The sequence below is a fragment of the Erpetoichthys calabaricus genome, chromosome 1 (assembly GCF_900747795.2).
Source record: "Erpetoichthys calabaricus chromosome 1, fErpCal1.3, whole genome shotgun sequence".
NCBI lineage: Eukaryota > Metazoa > Chordata > Cladistia > Polypteriformes > Polypteridae > Erpetoichthys > Erpetoichthys calabaricus.
In genome coordinates, this window is record NC_041394.2 from 162,094,899 (window position 1) to 162,111,285 (window position 16,387).

At 38.7% G+C, this 16,387-nt stretch overlaps 1 protein-coding gene across 2 annotated transcripts in view; it reads left to right on the plus strand.

Annotated features, from left to right (window-relative positions):
• The window catches only part of cwf19l1 (CWF19 like cell cycle control factor 1), a 134,439-nt gene that overhangs the window by 34,733 nt on the left and 83,319 nt on the right, over positions 1-16,387 (plus strand). For both annotated transcript variants that reach the window (XM_028808162.2, XM_051920441.1), the window contains exons 5-6: positions 3,265-3,476; positions 3,693-3,808. In XM_028808162.2, the coding sequence (XP_028663995.1) occupies positions 3,265-3,476; positions 3,693-3,808 (328 nt within the window). The remainder of the gene's footprint in view (positions 1-3,264; positions 3,477-3,692; positions 3,809-16,387) is intronic.

A 16,387-nucleotide genomic window follows, 5' to 3' on the forward strand; every position in this document is an offset into this window, starting at 1 on the left:
TATTTAAATGAAGTTAAAGTTTTATCTGTATAATATAATCAACATATTTTGCTGCATTTCATCTTAAAAATGAATACCGTAATCATATGTAAATACACGCTTTATAAAGTGGCGCAGGTTGTGCAATATTATAACTGTAGTGCAAGTTTACAGTGAGGTAATTGTACTTATAAGTAAACAGTTCTACAAGGAGCACTTGATGGACTGATTGAGTGCGTTTGGAGTTCTTGGGATGAAACCTTTTCTAAACCGCGAAGTCCGTACTGGGAAGTCTCTATAAAGCGTTTTGCCGTGGCTCAGGCAGCGTCTGCTTCATGCTGTATACCGATATTTCTCTTTCCGATCAGCTGCTGCTGTGATTCCCCACTCAGATACAGTGATGTAAATACTCCGAGTTGTGCAGCGAGAGTAATATGGAAAAAGATGATCTGCTGTGGCAACCCTTAACGGGAGCAGCTGAAAGAAGAAGAGGATGCAGTGAGAGTTACAACGCTAAAGCAGTTATGGTATTTGGAATACTATGGCTATTCCCTGGACCATCATATTGCTGCAGGTTAATTACAATCAGATGCATTACACTAATAAACAATATGCAGTTAGTTTCAGTGTATTTATAAAGCAGTGTCAGGAATGTGGATCTAAGAAAGAAAGGTGATCACACAGGAACAGTAGCACTGCTTTGACGCTGGGTGCCGCCAGTCTGCAAAACCGATTGGAGAAATTGCGTACGCCAAGGTATGAGTTACCATGGAAATGTACGTGGCTTTACGCCAAGTTTAGGTTTTCTACATCGCGATTTGAGCGTGGAAACGGGAGTACGCAACATTTCTGTGCGTACGCACCGTTTATACATGAGGCCCCAGGACCGGAGTTCGACACCACTGGTATAGCCCATCAGAGCGGTGACTATAAAGAGTCTGGGTCCTGAAAGGTTACTGTGGTGGCAAAGCGCCTATAGTCTTCTCTGAATAGCTGATGTTGAAATGTGTGAGTAGTTTCTGAGCTGGTGACTTTGTTAAAGTTATTGTTTGTAGCCAAGATAATTCCTTTCAATATTTCCCATAAGATCTGATTATGCAAGTGCACTTGAAGAAACTTTCAAAGTTCTTGATATTTAACCAATTGCCTTGAATCAGGTATGTTCAGTCTATTGACTGATTGAAATGAGGTGAACATACAGTAAACATTCTTGTTAATTCTAACTTTACGTTACAGTAGGTATTGCTCATTTTTGGCTTATTAACTCTGGGCTAGTAATTTCAAAGTTACTGTTTATATGTCCATTAATACTTCTCTCATTACTTTATGCACAATTTTAAAACTGGCCTGCCTATCCTAAACTCCCATTCATTCCCTGGTTTAAACAATCTTCGACAAACCTACTGCTATGCCTCCACAGTATATTGGCATCCTTCCTTTCTAAATATACCCTATCATTGTGGAACAGGTCCTGCATGTTCTATATCATACCAAAATTTGAGCCGAACATTACACCTTTGTCTTTTTACTTGTACCTGTATTGGCTGGTGATGTTACACAAAACTTTAGATTAAACTATCTTCTCAGTTCTGCTACTCAGTTTACCACCTAACTCCTTCAGTTTCTATAACAGAACTTGCATTATTATTATTAAGTCGTTTGTTTAAACATGGACATTGACAACTGGATCCATTTCCTCTGGCTCTCAATCCCCAGACCCTGGAAGCCTGTTTACTTAATTACTTGGATCTGTGCCACCTGGAATACCGTACACCATGTGAAACTCTGTCCCAGGAGCAAAGCTAAGTTTAAATCCCCCTAATAGAATCCCTCATTATGACTACATTTCACTTTCTGTGACATGTTTTTAGGTGACCTGTTCCATGTCCCAACCTATCACCTGAGAATCTCTGCCCAGTGTTTTTATCTAATTTTAAGTTCCATTTTATTTAGTTTTAATTTTGTTTTATTCAAATAACATTAACAAAACGCAGGTCAGGTCAGGTTGGGGAGCATGCACTGGTACAGTGTGTTGCCACACCCACCACACAACGAAACTGTTGGCAATCCCCCAGGCATATACGTAGTCCAGTCCCACTCCCTAGAAATGACAACCTGGCTTTGGCAGATAGATGAAGTCGGGCATCCCCTTGGCCTGGTCCAACGGTTCAGGTCCTCAACAATGAGGATCCTGTGAGCCAGATCATCTTCGGGGAATCGTGCCACAACTCCTGTCAATGATGGGGTGTCCTACGAGTTGAAACATCTCCTTCTGGGAACACCAGCAACACCAACACAACCCTCAGCAACCTTCAGGGTCTTGTAATGGAAGGTGTCCCACATCACCTTGGGATCGGCACTCACACCCAAGTCTGCAAGTTCCTCACACAAACTGTATGTAGACTCATTATTCACAGCCTGATCTTGGAGTATGGCCAGGTTCAGCGTTATTCTCCTAGTAGGTGGTAGCCTACTGGACCTAAGCAGGATCTTCATAGTTAAAACAATGACACCAGTATTGGAGTACAGAGTCCAGTGTTGCAGCTCAAGGTGCTGGAACCAGGATCCAGCAATCTGGAGCCACTTTCATCATTGTCGCCAGACCCATGGGGACCATTGTAGTAATGGTAGTAGAAAATGTAGTAGTAGTAGTAGATCTGTTTTAGTTTGCATAAGAGGATTATATTTCATAATTATAATGAGTGGCCATTACGTTTTGCATAAAAAAAGGAGTGTTTTTTTTTTTTTTTGATTGTTTACTTTAAAAGTAAAGCTCAATAATACTTTGTGTATGTCAAATATGAGACAATCAAATCTTGATAAATAAAGTACATTATAGTGTATTCATTGCATGCAAAGTTATGTTTATGTAAATATTTCTGGGGAAGGGGTCCATACAATACAATACAATACAGTTTATTTTTGTATAGCCCAAAATCACACAGGAAGTGCCGCAATGGGCTTTAACAGGCCCTGCCTCTTGACAGCCCCCCAGCCCCCCCCATAGCATTCATCAGATTCTTAAAGGGGTCCATGACTCAAAAAAGATTAGGAATTACAGAACTAAATCAATTAAGAGGACAAAATGAAAACAAAACTATTGTGAATACAGCAACAGTGAAGGTGTACATTAATGATTTTTTTTTTTAATTAGTTATGCAGTTAAGTAATGTACACTGAATACAGTATTTTTCTTTTATTGGAAGTATTGTAAATGTTATGTTTTAACATTTGAAGGTGCTAATATTGGTTTAGTATGATTATGTACAACTTGTTTTTATACAGGTCGTAAAGGGTTGTTCACCGCTGTGTCTGGTTTCCAAGTTGCATACCTGAGTGGTAGAGAATCTTGCCAAGAACCAGCCCCTGCATACTGTTTCACGCCCAAAGATGTCGAAGCATTGATGGCTCCTTTGTTGTCTTCTCAATACAAAGGAATAGATGTTCTTCTTACATCAGAATGGCCCAAAGGAATTGCACGCTATGGAAATTCCCCTGTAAGAAAAGGATTGTGTGTTTTTGTTTAGACTTTTTGAAATTTTGAAAATTGACTTCTGAGTTTTGGATCATTGTTTGTCATTGAATTTAAATTATATCTGCACTATGAAAGGGTGTTTTATTTTTTGATAAATACTTTTTAAACCAGTATTAAATGTAATTTTAATTCTAAAGTTTGCCATATAGTGAAGTGACAGGTGATTGTTGTCTTTTAGGGTTTTGACTGCCATTCACATGGGTCTGTTTCAGTTGCAAATATAGCACAAATGCTGAAACCAAGGTATCACTTTGCTGGTTTGGAAGGAACATATTATGAAAGATTGCCATACAGGTATTGCTTATATATTTATTTATTTTTACTATATTGGAAATCTTAATGCAAAAATGTTTAAAACTTCTTTTATAATGTTTTACATTTTTTCCTAAGGTTTTTTGACAGTTCATATACTGTATGTTAACATTGCAACACAAATCAATTTTAACTGCCTAGGCTCATTGGCCAGCTTATTTATTAACCTAATAAGTATCTTCACCTTTCAGGTCAGATTAAGGGATGTCTGTTATTTTTTTAAGTCAAAATTACTTCTTCACACTCATGATATACATTAATTTTCCCCTTGAAATTGTGTTCAAAATTGAAACAATTTTTATAAATAGGGGAAAAAAATACCTAGGCTACAATTGTGCTTTAAAATGGAGGTGAGGGGTAGGGGTGTTCTTTTTGTTTTTCTGCAGTATATTTATGGGTTGAAACCAAGGCATCCGTTGTTTTTTTTTTGTTGTTGTGTTTTATATATATTTATATGGTATGACCCATAAAAACCTGCATAACCTACACATTTACTCTTTATCATTAAAAAGAATATACTGTATATGTTCAGGACACCTGAACAAATTTACCTGCAACCAGTGATAACTTGCATGTGCAGTTTATTACACCACTTATTACTGTTGTGTTGCTCACCAAAAAAGTTGTTCATTACTGAACAACAGCATTGCGTAATGCAAAATGGTGTTTTGTAATAAAATAATATCAATCATTGATATTTTGTTGCTGCCAACGAATTTTTCTTCTGTCATGATCACAACTCAGCAATACCAGCTACAAGCCAGTTGCAAAATGGCAAAATCCACATTACTGACCAGCTTCCTCATTCACATGCTAAAATGTCTCCTAACTTGTGGGTGCTGCGCTTTCAGGTGCTCCATAATTCTCATAACCTTCCTGTACTGCACGCTCTTTGACTGTTGCAGCATTCTTATATGCACCTGTAAGCAATAAGATTAAGTCCAGTTTGGGTACTGGAAAGCGCTAAGGCGTCAACATACCATACCATATTTATTTGTTGAGCGCTTAAAAACACAGCATTACAACCGACCAAAGCGCTGTACAGTTAAAACAAACAGGACTAAAAACAAAATATTAAAGCAAACATTAAGAGAGAATTTGAACTAAGAACTAAAAACAGGTCAGAGGATCCAATAAAATAGAGAAAATAGTGAAAAACAAGTAGAAAATGAAACAAGTTAAGAATTAAAAGCCAATGTGAAGAAGTGCGTTTTTAAGCGTAATTTGAATGTGGCAACTGAAGTGGCTTGCCTAACCACTAAGGGTAGGGAGTTCCAGAGCCTGGGTGCACCGATAGAGAAAGCCCTTTCACCACGAGCTTTGAAACGTGCCTTGGGAACGGTTAAAAGGAGCTGATCTGCGGATCTAAGAACGCGAGGGGGATTGTATCGATGGAGCAAAACACTCAAATAGGCGGGGGCTAGACCATTTAATGCCTAATAAGTTAGGAGGAGTATCTTAAAATCGATTCTGAATCTAACCGGCAGCCAATGTAAGTTTTTTAAATTGGAGTAATATGTTGGCCTCTGCCACTCCCTGTTAGAAGCCTTGCAGCCGCATTTTGAACCAGTTGTAGTCTAGAAAGAGTGGCTTTGCTGATACCATAAAGGCAGGAATTAGAGTAATCAAGCCGGGACGTAATAAATGCATGGATTACTGATTGCAGGAGATGGTTAGACAGAATAGGCTTGAGTTTGGCGATACGCCTGAGCTGGAAAAAACATGGAGTATGACATGCATTCATTGAACCCTGGGTAAGTCTTCATTTGACCCACTAAAACAGCCACCTGCTCTCAAAAGGAGACACTGATATTTTCAAACTACAATAGGCACTTGCTTTTCTGTGGCATAAGGCTGATTCAATAAGGTGGCATTTCCAAACTTGGGATTTCTATGCCGCCTTTTGCTCCATTGAATAGAGCAGAAACAGGCAGACCTTTTCCTAATGATAAAAGTTGATTTTCAGATATAGAAGCTCGTGTGTGGGTTGGCAAAGTCTCCTGATCAGTGACCAGCTGTGAGCTAACCTATTACATTTTACCAAAGAGAACATGAGACTACTAGTGTTAGTGTTTAGGAAAAGAGCTGACATTTATTATAACACTAGTTGATTACCCAGTGGCTTCGCTCACTGAGTGCAAAGGAAAAAAAACCCAGAATCTTCGGTAGCAGCCGTGGTGCCAAACAATGTCATCTGAAAACACGAATTGTATTTCCTAATGTTCTGTAGAAAATTAGTTGAATGTGGATTTGTGCCAGAAATAAGAGACAACAACGGTTCAGGTGGATGGCTTAACTTGCCGTCTGAACAACACATCCCACGTGATTCAAATTTAAACTTCTTTGCTTGGCAGTACTCCCACACAATGTCCATTTCTCCTATTATAACTTTTGGATGTAGGCAATAATCTTTTTTCAATGTTATAATCAAGGTTATTATAGTTAACGAAAACTAAAATCAAAACTGAAACTATTTATTAAAAAAAACATTTTCGTAAACTGAAATAAAATAATTAACAAAACTGAATTGAAAAACTAAAACTAAACGAAACTATTAAAGTAGTTGGAAAGACTAACTGAAATAAAATAATAATTTACTAAACATAATTTTAGTTTTCGTTTTTGAATTAATTTTCTTGCTGTTAGTTTTTAACCCTTATAACTTTTAACTCTAAACCTGAAAGCCATCCACCACAAGCCGCCCGCACGTATTCATCTAGTGAACAGAGGCTGGTGATGGAGGTCGGGTGTTTACACAGCATTTGCGGTGACAGAGCAAGCTGAATACACATGGAAAGCGTGTGGAATAGAAAGCGATTTACGTGTCGCCTTTCTTTGAACTTGTATATCAAGATGTAATTCAAACACCTGAAATCAAAATGTGCTGCTCAACAAAAACTTTACCGCATGGACAGAAAAATCACGAGTGAATAACGTTTCAGTTTATTTCTCAGGTTCATGTTTTTTGTGGACAGTAATTCACCTGCCACTTCGCACTCGAAGTATATAAAGTATAGAGAAATTATACTAATCATGAAAAATTCAACCTTGACATTTTGATGAATTGTGACGTTTTAGAACTCCCCAAGTTTTTTGGAATTATGTTTGTCTGTGTGTGTGTGCGTGTATATAAACACGAGATCTCAAAAACGCAACTAGATAGATGGGTGAAATTTGGCATGTGGTTGTTACACCAGAATTGTAGATCTGCATTAACTTTTGGGCCAAATCCATTAACCGGAAGTGGTACTTTACCTGAACACACTCGATTTTTTTTTTTTATTCATGCAGCTGTGGAGTCCAATTTATTCAACTTTACTTTTATAATAATTGTTCAATATATTATTAATTTGATTTGTTGTTGGTGGTTCTTTATTGTACATAATATAATCATTGTCTTGCGGTTTACTCCTCAAATATCCATCCCCATATCTGAGTACACGAGAAAGCCTAGGGGAGACCACTCCCGATTTTTGAAAATAAAACGACACTGATCGAGAGACTGACAATGTCATCATACAACATCAGCATATTTTTGCTGACCAATCACTTTTCCTTTAAAAACATAATTTAACAGTGAAGCAATGCAAACCTTGTAAAATCCCTGAGTTGGCAATGTCTCTACTGAACTACAGGTAGGTGGGGGAAGCGAGTCTGCCAAGTGGTGAAAAGCTAAACATACTAATTTGTTTTTGTATTTATTCTATATTTATCTTTTTTAGTTCATATTCACAGCTCAAAATACCTTATATTGTGACAGTAATCCAGTAGCAGAATTATGCTTTAAAATATGTTTTTTCAGTGTTCCTCTCTCTCTCTCTCTCTCAAAACAGATAGCTGAAATATCATATTCTTTTTGTTCCTAACATCAGCCATATTATACATATTTCATACCAGTGAGTTTTCTTGCCTTACATCCAAACCTGTTGGGTTAGGCTCGAGGTTCCTGTGATCCTGCTCTGGATAAACAGGTTTAGATAATGTATATATTGTTCTTAATCTCAGATGCTGTGTCTGTCGTTTTGTGCCTGTCTATACTCCTATTACCTGCTCTTGCTCTGCTCATTATGGGTTTACTGTTCTTATGGTGGGCTTTTCAAATCTCACTGCCCATAACCTTCACACTACATGCTTGTTTTTCTTTGTTTCCCTTAATACAGCAAGGTTGGGTCTGCACACTCATTCAAGAGTCCTGTTCTTCCTCAACCCCCGTGAATTTCATGGTCACACCTGTCCGAACACAGTAGAAACTCTTTTCTTATTTTTTTTATATCTTTTCAGGCCTGCAGGTGCAAAATTCTGTCTATAAATTGTTTGTGCCTGAGATGGAATCATAGATCAATATGGCTGGTAGAAAATAACAAAGCCCAGTGTTTGAGATTTTTGAATGAAATATTGAAGGCATTCATTATAAACACATTGTCGCTGGAGTGGGATATGTTGTGTGCTGTAGACATTTAGAGTAAAAAACTCTCAAACCTTAAAATTCACCTAAAGTTCATTACAAATTGGCCCATTCAGGGCAATAAAAGGAAAAGAAAAAAGTGCCAACAGTCAGCGCAGATTTGTTCAGCACAACTGACATAAAAATATTTTTAAAATTATAAAATTGTGTAAAATTGTTCATATTCAGTACCTGGTTTTGATTATGCTTGTTTTTATAAGACAAAAACAAAGCCAAATAGTGAAGTGTGTTGTGTAGTGTAGCAAGCTTCCACTAACATTAAATTCATATTATATCCAAACCCGTTAAGTGTACAGTTCTGTCTCATTGTAACACAAAAACTAAATTCCATAGTAGCTCTTTAACCATTCTATAATTACTAAAACTGAAACTAATATAAAAATAAAATAGAAATGTCTTTGTAAAATAAAAACTAAACTAAAACTAAAAATACACGATGAAGGAAAACTAAAACTAAACTGAATTTCCAAGTAAGGTCAGAAAAAATATAGAAATAAAAACTATAATATAAAAAGGCAAAACTATAATAACCTTGGTTATAATTGAATCCCTCCATATACGGACCCTGACACCTGTGTGACGTGGTAGCCTGTGAATACTGCATCTGTCAAATTCGATTCTGTTCAGCACGTTGTTCGGGTGTTTGTGAGTCCCTCAATTGTGATTGTCGTATACATTGATCAGCGAGCCTTCTCTCTCAGTCTGCTTCTGTCTCGCTTTCTCTGTGTAACCTGACTGTTTTTGTCGATATTGACAGTTCCCCAATAAATTGTTTTTTTGGTGGCATTGTGGGTATCTGAAATTTTAAAAAGTGTATTATAATATGTTCTGTGGTCATACATATGTAATTTCCATTTCAAACGCGAAAAGAGTTTTATATATTTAGATTATAACAAAGCAGATAATGTGTACTTTGTACAAAAGGCCAGAACAAAAAAAAAAAACTATTTAACTTGCACTGTTTTTGCAGATTATTTGTAAATTGTGCAAATAAATAATGCTAACATAGCATTTCTGTGGTGGAGTTTGTGTAGAAAATGCAAAAATTATAAAACCATGAGTAAGACTTACTGAACGTGCTCAAACTGACACTTAGGGTACGGCCCCCTCTTAGACTGTAATAATCAATTAACAGTAGTTCATACTTAGACATTAAGTACCTGCACGGTTCCGATGAAAAGAAAATACTACACAAAGAATTTTCAGCTCTTTCACTTGTGAGCTGCTTACGCCACTAATAAAGAAATATAATGTATGTGAGTAATCATAAACACCTGTGAATCCAATTGTCCCAAACATTATGGTACCCTAAAATGTGGGGACAATGTATAAAAAATGTTGCAATTTCCACATGGTGTGACCAAAATACAGTGGGTACGGAAAGTATTCAGACCCCCTTCAATTTTTCACTCTTTGTTATATTGCAGCCATTTGCTAAAATCATTTAAATTAATTTTTTTCCTCATTAATGTACACACAGCACCCCATATTGACAGACAAAAAAAAGAATTTTTGAAATTGTTGCAGATTTATTAAAAAGGAAAAACTGAAATATCACATGGTCCTAAGTATTCAGACCCTTTGCTCAGTATTTAGTAGAAGCACCCTTTTGAACTAATACAGCCATGAGTCGTCTTGGGAAAGATGCAACAAGTTTTTCACACCTGGATTTGGGGATCCTCTGCCATTCCTCCTTGCAGATCCTCTCCAGTTCTGTCAGGTTGGATGGTAAACGTTGGTGGACAGCCATTTTTAGGTCTCTCCAGAGATGCTCAATTGGGTTTAAGTCAGGGCTCTGGCTGGGCCATTCAAGAACAGTCACAGAGTTGTTGTGAAGCCACTCCTTCGTTATTTTAGCTGTGTGCTTAGGGTCATTGTCTTGTTGGAAGGTAAACCTTCGGCTCAGTCTGAGGTCCTTAGCACTCTGGAGAAGGTTTTTGTCCAGGATATCCCTGTACTTGGCCGCATTCATCTTTCCCTCGATTGCAACCAGTCGTCCTGTCCCTGCAGCTGAAAAACACCCCCACAGCATGATGCTGCCACCGCCATGCTTCACTGTGGGGACTGTATTGGACAAGTGATGAGCAGTGCCTGGTTGTCTCCACACATACCGCTTAGAATTAAGACCAAAAAGTTCTATCTTAGTCTCATCAGACCAGAGAATCTTATTTCTCACCATCTCAGAGTCCTTCAGGTGTCTTTTAGCAAACTCCATGCGTGCTGTCATGTGTCTTGCACTGAGGAGAGGCTTCCAACAGGCCACTCTGCCATAAAGCCCTGACTGGTGGAGGGCTGCAGTGATGGTTGACTTTCTACAACTTTCTCCCATCTCCTGACTGCATCTCTGGAGCTCAGCCAAAGTGATCTTTGGGTTCTTCTTTACCTCTCTCACCAAGGCTCTTCTCCCCCGGTAGCTCAGCTTGGCCGGACGGCCAGCTCTAGGAAGGGTTCTGGTCGTCCCAAACGTCTTCCATTTAAGGATTATGGAGGCCACTGTGCTCTTGGGAACCTTAAGTGCAGCAGAAATGCTTTTGTAACCTTGGCCAGATCTGTGCCTTGCCACAATTCTGTTTCTGAGCTCTTCAGGCAGTTCCTTTGACCTCATGATTCTCATTTGCTCTGACATGCATTGTGAGCTGTAAGGTCTTATTTAGACAGGTGTGTGGCTTTCCTAATCAAGTCCAATCAGTATAATCAACCACAGCTGGACTCAAATGAAGGTGATCTCAAGGATGATCAGAAGAAATGGAAAGCACCTGAGTTAAATATATGAGTGTCACAGCAAAGGGTCTGAATACTTAGGACCATGTGATATTTCAGTTTTTCTTTTTTAATAAATCTGCAACAATTTCAAAAATTCTTTTTTTTGTCTGTCAATATGGGGTGCTGTGTGTACATTAATGAGGAAAAAAATAAATTTAAATGATTTTAGCAAATGGCTGCAATATAACAAAGAGTGAAAAATTGAAGGGGGTCTGAATACTTTCCGTACCCACTGTATATGCAAATACCCTTAGAGTCTGCAGTGTACACTTTAGTCACTTCTGAGTTGTTTGCTTTTTGATTTTAAAATGTGAAGCAGAGGGGTAAATCAAGGAAAATGTGTTTTTGTTCCAAACATAGAACATTGCAACACTGTCAGAAGGAAGGACCTATGATCTCTGATTTATACTCGTACAAGTTCAACCAAACATACCTTTAACCAGAACATGGCGCAAGTAAAATTCAGGGCTAATCCTAAAAGTGGCAAGGAGCTAGCTGAATCATGGCTCTCAAATGAAAACACCATTAACAGACATTTGGACATGAACCCAGCATATTCTGGTTTAAAAAGGACACACAAATAATGAAAAAGACTTTATGACCAATGATAATTCACCCCCCACCCCCTCATTTTCTGTATATTGCCTTTGATTCCTATGTGCCTAATCATTTTCCTCTGGTTTGTTATTGAAATCTTAGGATTAAAAAACTGTTTTAAGATAATGTGATTCATTTTCTCCCTTTGCGGGTTACTAGCTACAAAAATCCCTGTTTGCTGAAGAACTATCATCTTGCACTACAAAAATGAGAAACATCTGACTTTTAATTGAAACAAGTTCATTGAAATAAAAACAAAGCCCTCATCAAGAAATACATATTTTTAACAAAAACATGTGCCACAATTGTTGGCACCCTTGGAAATTAATGTGAAACAATGTAAGTGAAGCATGTTTTCCATTTAAATTGGACATTAAATTGATTGGAGTATATAGGAACTTTCCTTCTGAAATCAATGACAACGAGGAGACACAGAACCAAATTTCCTTAGCCAACCATCATCATGGCAAAGAAAAGAGAACACTTAATCCAAATGATGGAGAAGTGTGTTGCCCTTCATAACTCAGGGAATGATTATAAATTAATAGCTACTTACTCTACAGTTAAGGCAATAATAAAAAAAAAAGTGGTTTTTCAACTGGAACTGTGACAAACTTGCCTGAAAGAGGACCCTAGTTTGTTTTATCCCAACGTACAGTGAGAAGGATGGTAAGTGAGGTAATAATATCTCCAAAGGATCACTGTTTGGGAATTGCAAGAGAAAAGTAAAATCCTGGGGTTATCAAGTCTCCAGAACCACCATCAGACAACATCTCCATGCCAACAGAAGGTATGCCAGAAAGAAGCCTTTTCTGTCGGTTATCCACAAACGTAAGTGCCTGGAGTTTGTAAAACGTTACTACAACTTAGACTGGAACCGTGTTTTGTGGTCTGCTAAAACAAAAACGTAACTTTTTGGCGATAAACAAGCAAAGTGGGTTTGGTGTAAAAAGAAAGATGGCTATAATGAAAAGAACCTTGTCGCAACTGTGAAATATGGTGACAGTTCTGTGATGTTGTGGGGCTGTTTTTCCTCCAAAGGCCCGGAAACATTGTTGGGTACATGGCATCATGGATTCCGTGAAATATCAGGAGATTTTAAATCAAAACCTGGCTGCCTTCACCAGTAAACTAAAACAGGGTCGTCATTGAATCTTCCAGCAGGATAATGATCTGAAACACATGTACAAATCAACCCTGCAATGGTTAACTGTCCACAAAATCAAAAGTTCTGCTATGGTCATCTCAGTCCCCTGACCTGAACCCTATTGAAAACCTGTGGAGTGAGCTAGGACCCTGGATGATCTGGAGAGATTATGTAAAGAAGAATGGTTTCAGATTATATGCTCTGTATTCTCCAGCCTTATAAAAGGTTACAAGAGAAGACTCCATGCTGTTATATTGGCAGAGGGAGGTTGTACAAAGTTTTAAATGCAGTGGTGCCAACAATTGTTAAAAATGTTTATTTTTTGATGAGAACTTTGTTTTTCTTTGAATTAACTTGTTTCAATTAAAAGTCAGATGTTTCTCATTTTTTTCAGTGCTAGATGACAGAAAACGTTGATTTTTTTTCTAACCATTCTTACTAATTTTTACAAGGGATGCCAATAATAGTGGAGGGCACTGTATATAGTCAAGCTAGGGTCACTGAGTTGCACAGGAGACAGAAAGAAGGAACAATTGTTGGCACCCCTACCTTTAATACTTTGAACAACCTCCCTTTGGAGGTTTCCAAAGAACAATATCTTTATTGCAGGAATGTAGAGAAAAGCCAAGCAAAATGACACCTTTTATTGGCTAACTAGAAAGATTACAATATGCAAGCTTTCGAGGCAACTCAGGCCCCTTCTTCAGGCAAGATGTAATCAATTGCAGGAAGAGAGACACGGCTTTATTCAAAAGGGACTTATTTTTAGCACATACGCACACAGATTGCAACTGGCAAACGTCCCACTCTAACTTCCGTCTTCTGATTAAAAGAACACAAAGTCTTCTTTGTCAAGCGGGTTTAGTGGCATGGAAGCCGCAGCTGGGGCAGACACAGCCTAGAGAAGAGAGGACAGAAAAGTGAGCAATTAAGCTGTTGTGTGCTCGGTCTTTTATGTGTTCTAAACAACATGCAAGAAGCATGTTACATGGTTAGCCCTGCAAACCTGCAGCCGATCCTGCAAGGGAGTGGACAAGGATGCCCTTTTTTCTCATTAAAATACTGTTTAAAAGGCGTTTTCAAAGGGCAACCTGTGTTTCTTAGCCATAGGTTTACTGTCTTTTTAACAGAGTCAGCACACAGATAAGAGAGTATCAGCATGCAGCTGCCGGCGTTATGCAGTAGGAAAACGGAGCAGAGGTGCTATCGAGTCACCTTTGAGCAACCACTGCCACCATCAGGGGTGGTGATTCTGCAAGGATATTGGTCAGACCCCCTCCCTCAGCTTTGTTCACACTTTTGTGAACTAAGTGACATTCTAAACCTGGCTTGGTGAGATAAGAGAGGACATCTGCGTTTAACATGTACAGAACCCAGACGATGAAACACTAAATTTAAATGGCTGTATGCTAAAGAACCACCTTGTGAGCTGGGAGTCCATATCCTTCTGTCTGTAAAGCTACTGTAGAGATATGTGATTGGTCATCAAGGTAAATTTTCGACCCCACAAATAATAACAGAGCGCTTCCACAGCCCATTTAGTTGCCAAACACTCTTTCTAAATGGTCGAGTAATTGCGCTCCCTGGGAAGCAGCTTCCTACTCAAATATGTGATGGGATGTTCCTCACCATCAACAACTTGAGACAGGGCAGCCCAGCCCCCAAAAAAATGCATTGCATCCATCTGCAAAACTGGGTATGATGGCAAAGCAGGCTTAAAGACAGAAAAAAAACATTCACAGTCATCGGACCAGACAATGCAGCAGTTCTTTCAGCCTTTGTAAGGTCACTTAGATGAGCAGCCCCATTTGCAAAATTCAGGATGAACCTTTTGTAATAACCAGCAAGTCCTAGGAAAGCATGAACCTGCTTTTGTGTTTCTCTTCAATCGTTGTCTAGTCAAACCCTTCCCCATAGAATATCCCAAATTGTGTGTTTTGGACGTAATCAGTTTGCATTTCTTAGGGTTGGCAGTCAAGCCGGCCTGCCTCAAGCTGTCAAGCACAGCTTGTAGGTGTTCCAGATGTGTCTGCCAATCATTACTGAAAATGACCGCATCGTTGAGATACAATCCAGAATATTCAGAATGTTGGCACAAAATTTGATCCGTCATACACCAGACAGTTAAAGCCATGCCCATGAAGTCCAAACGGGAGCCTAGTAAATTAGAATGATCTGTCAGGGGTGGCCAACACCATTTTCTTGCAACTGGATATCTCAAGAGATACCTGCAAGTACTCTTTTGTTAGATCGAGGGTTGAGAGCATATGAAGGATACAGGTACGCATCAAATTTGGAAACCTTATTTAAGCATTTAAAATCGATACAAAACTGATTGGAGCCATCTGGTTGTGGGACGAGTATGATCAACCTCCGCCATTTGCTTTTACTCTTGCGAATCACACCCAATTTGAGCATTTCGTTCTTTTCATTGCTCACTGTGTTCTTCCTTGCCTCTGGCATACGATACAGGAGCATTTACGCGAGGCTCAGTTAATATTTTATGCTCAGCAAGTTTAGTGAGGCCACGCAAGTAGGAAAATCATCAGTATTTTTACCAATCTAAATGAACGACTTAGCTTTCGGAGTGTCTGTCAACTCATCACCAATAGCAATGTCAGTCTGAGAGAGTGCAGCAGCAGCAGTGGTTAACACCTCATTAAGTTCATGCCACTCCTTCAAGAGATTGACATGCAATATCTGAATGGGCTTTCACCAGCCTGATATCTTAACCTTATAACTTACAGGGCTCATCCATTCTTCTACAATATCAGGACCCTGCCAATTCGCCAGAAACTTATGCGGGTCAAACGGGATTAAAACAAGTGCCCAATCACCTTTTTTTGAATTCGAAAGGTTTGTTCTTCCTATCATAATTACATTTCTGCACCTCCTGCTCTTGCTGCTGATGCTCCAGAGATAGAGGACAATTTAAAAAATTATTCCTGCAGAGAAATGATCCAATCTACAAATTTCAAACTCTGACTGTTGGTCTGCACACCTATCCATTCCTCACACTTAATATCTAAGACATCTCGCGGGCGCCTGCCAAATAGTAACTCGAATGGACTTAAACTAGTTGAAACTTGGGGATTCCTGGACCACGAACATGAGAGAGGGCAACACAGTGTCCCAGGTTGTCAGGTCATCTTGAGCCACACGCCTAATCATCTGCTTTAAAGTCTTATTAAATCGCTCGTTTGTGCCATACGTCTGAGGATGCTAAACAATGGTTGTCATTTTTTTTATTTGCAAGGCTGCCACATACTGTAAATATTTCATTACTCTTGAAGTAAAGGCCATACCTTGGTCACTTAATATTTCCTGTAGAATGCCAGTACAAGTGAAAATCTCAGATAGAGCCCTTGCAACAGCCTGTGATTTAGCCTTCTGTAAAGCAACCATATCAGGATACTGCGTCACTTAATCAACTAACACAAGTATATATTAATAGCCATTCTTACTCGTACAAAGTGGGCCAACAATGTATAAACCCAGCTGTTTCAAAAGAGATGTCCAAAATAGGCACTGGTGAAAGGGGAGCCATGGAAGGTCTGTAAGCGGGGACAATCTGGCAGTTGGGGTAAGG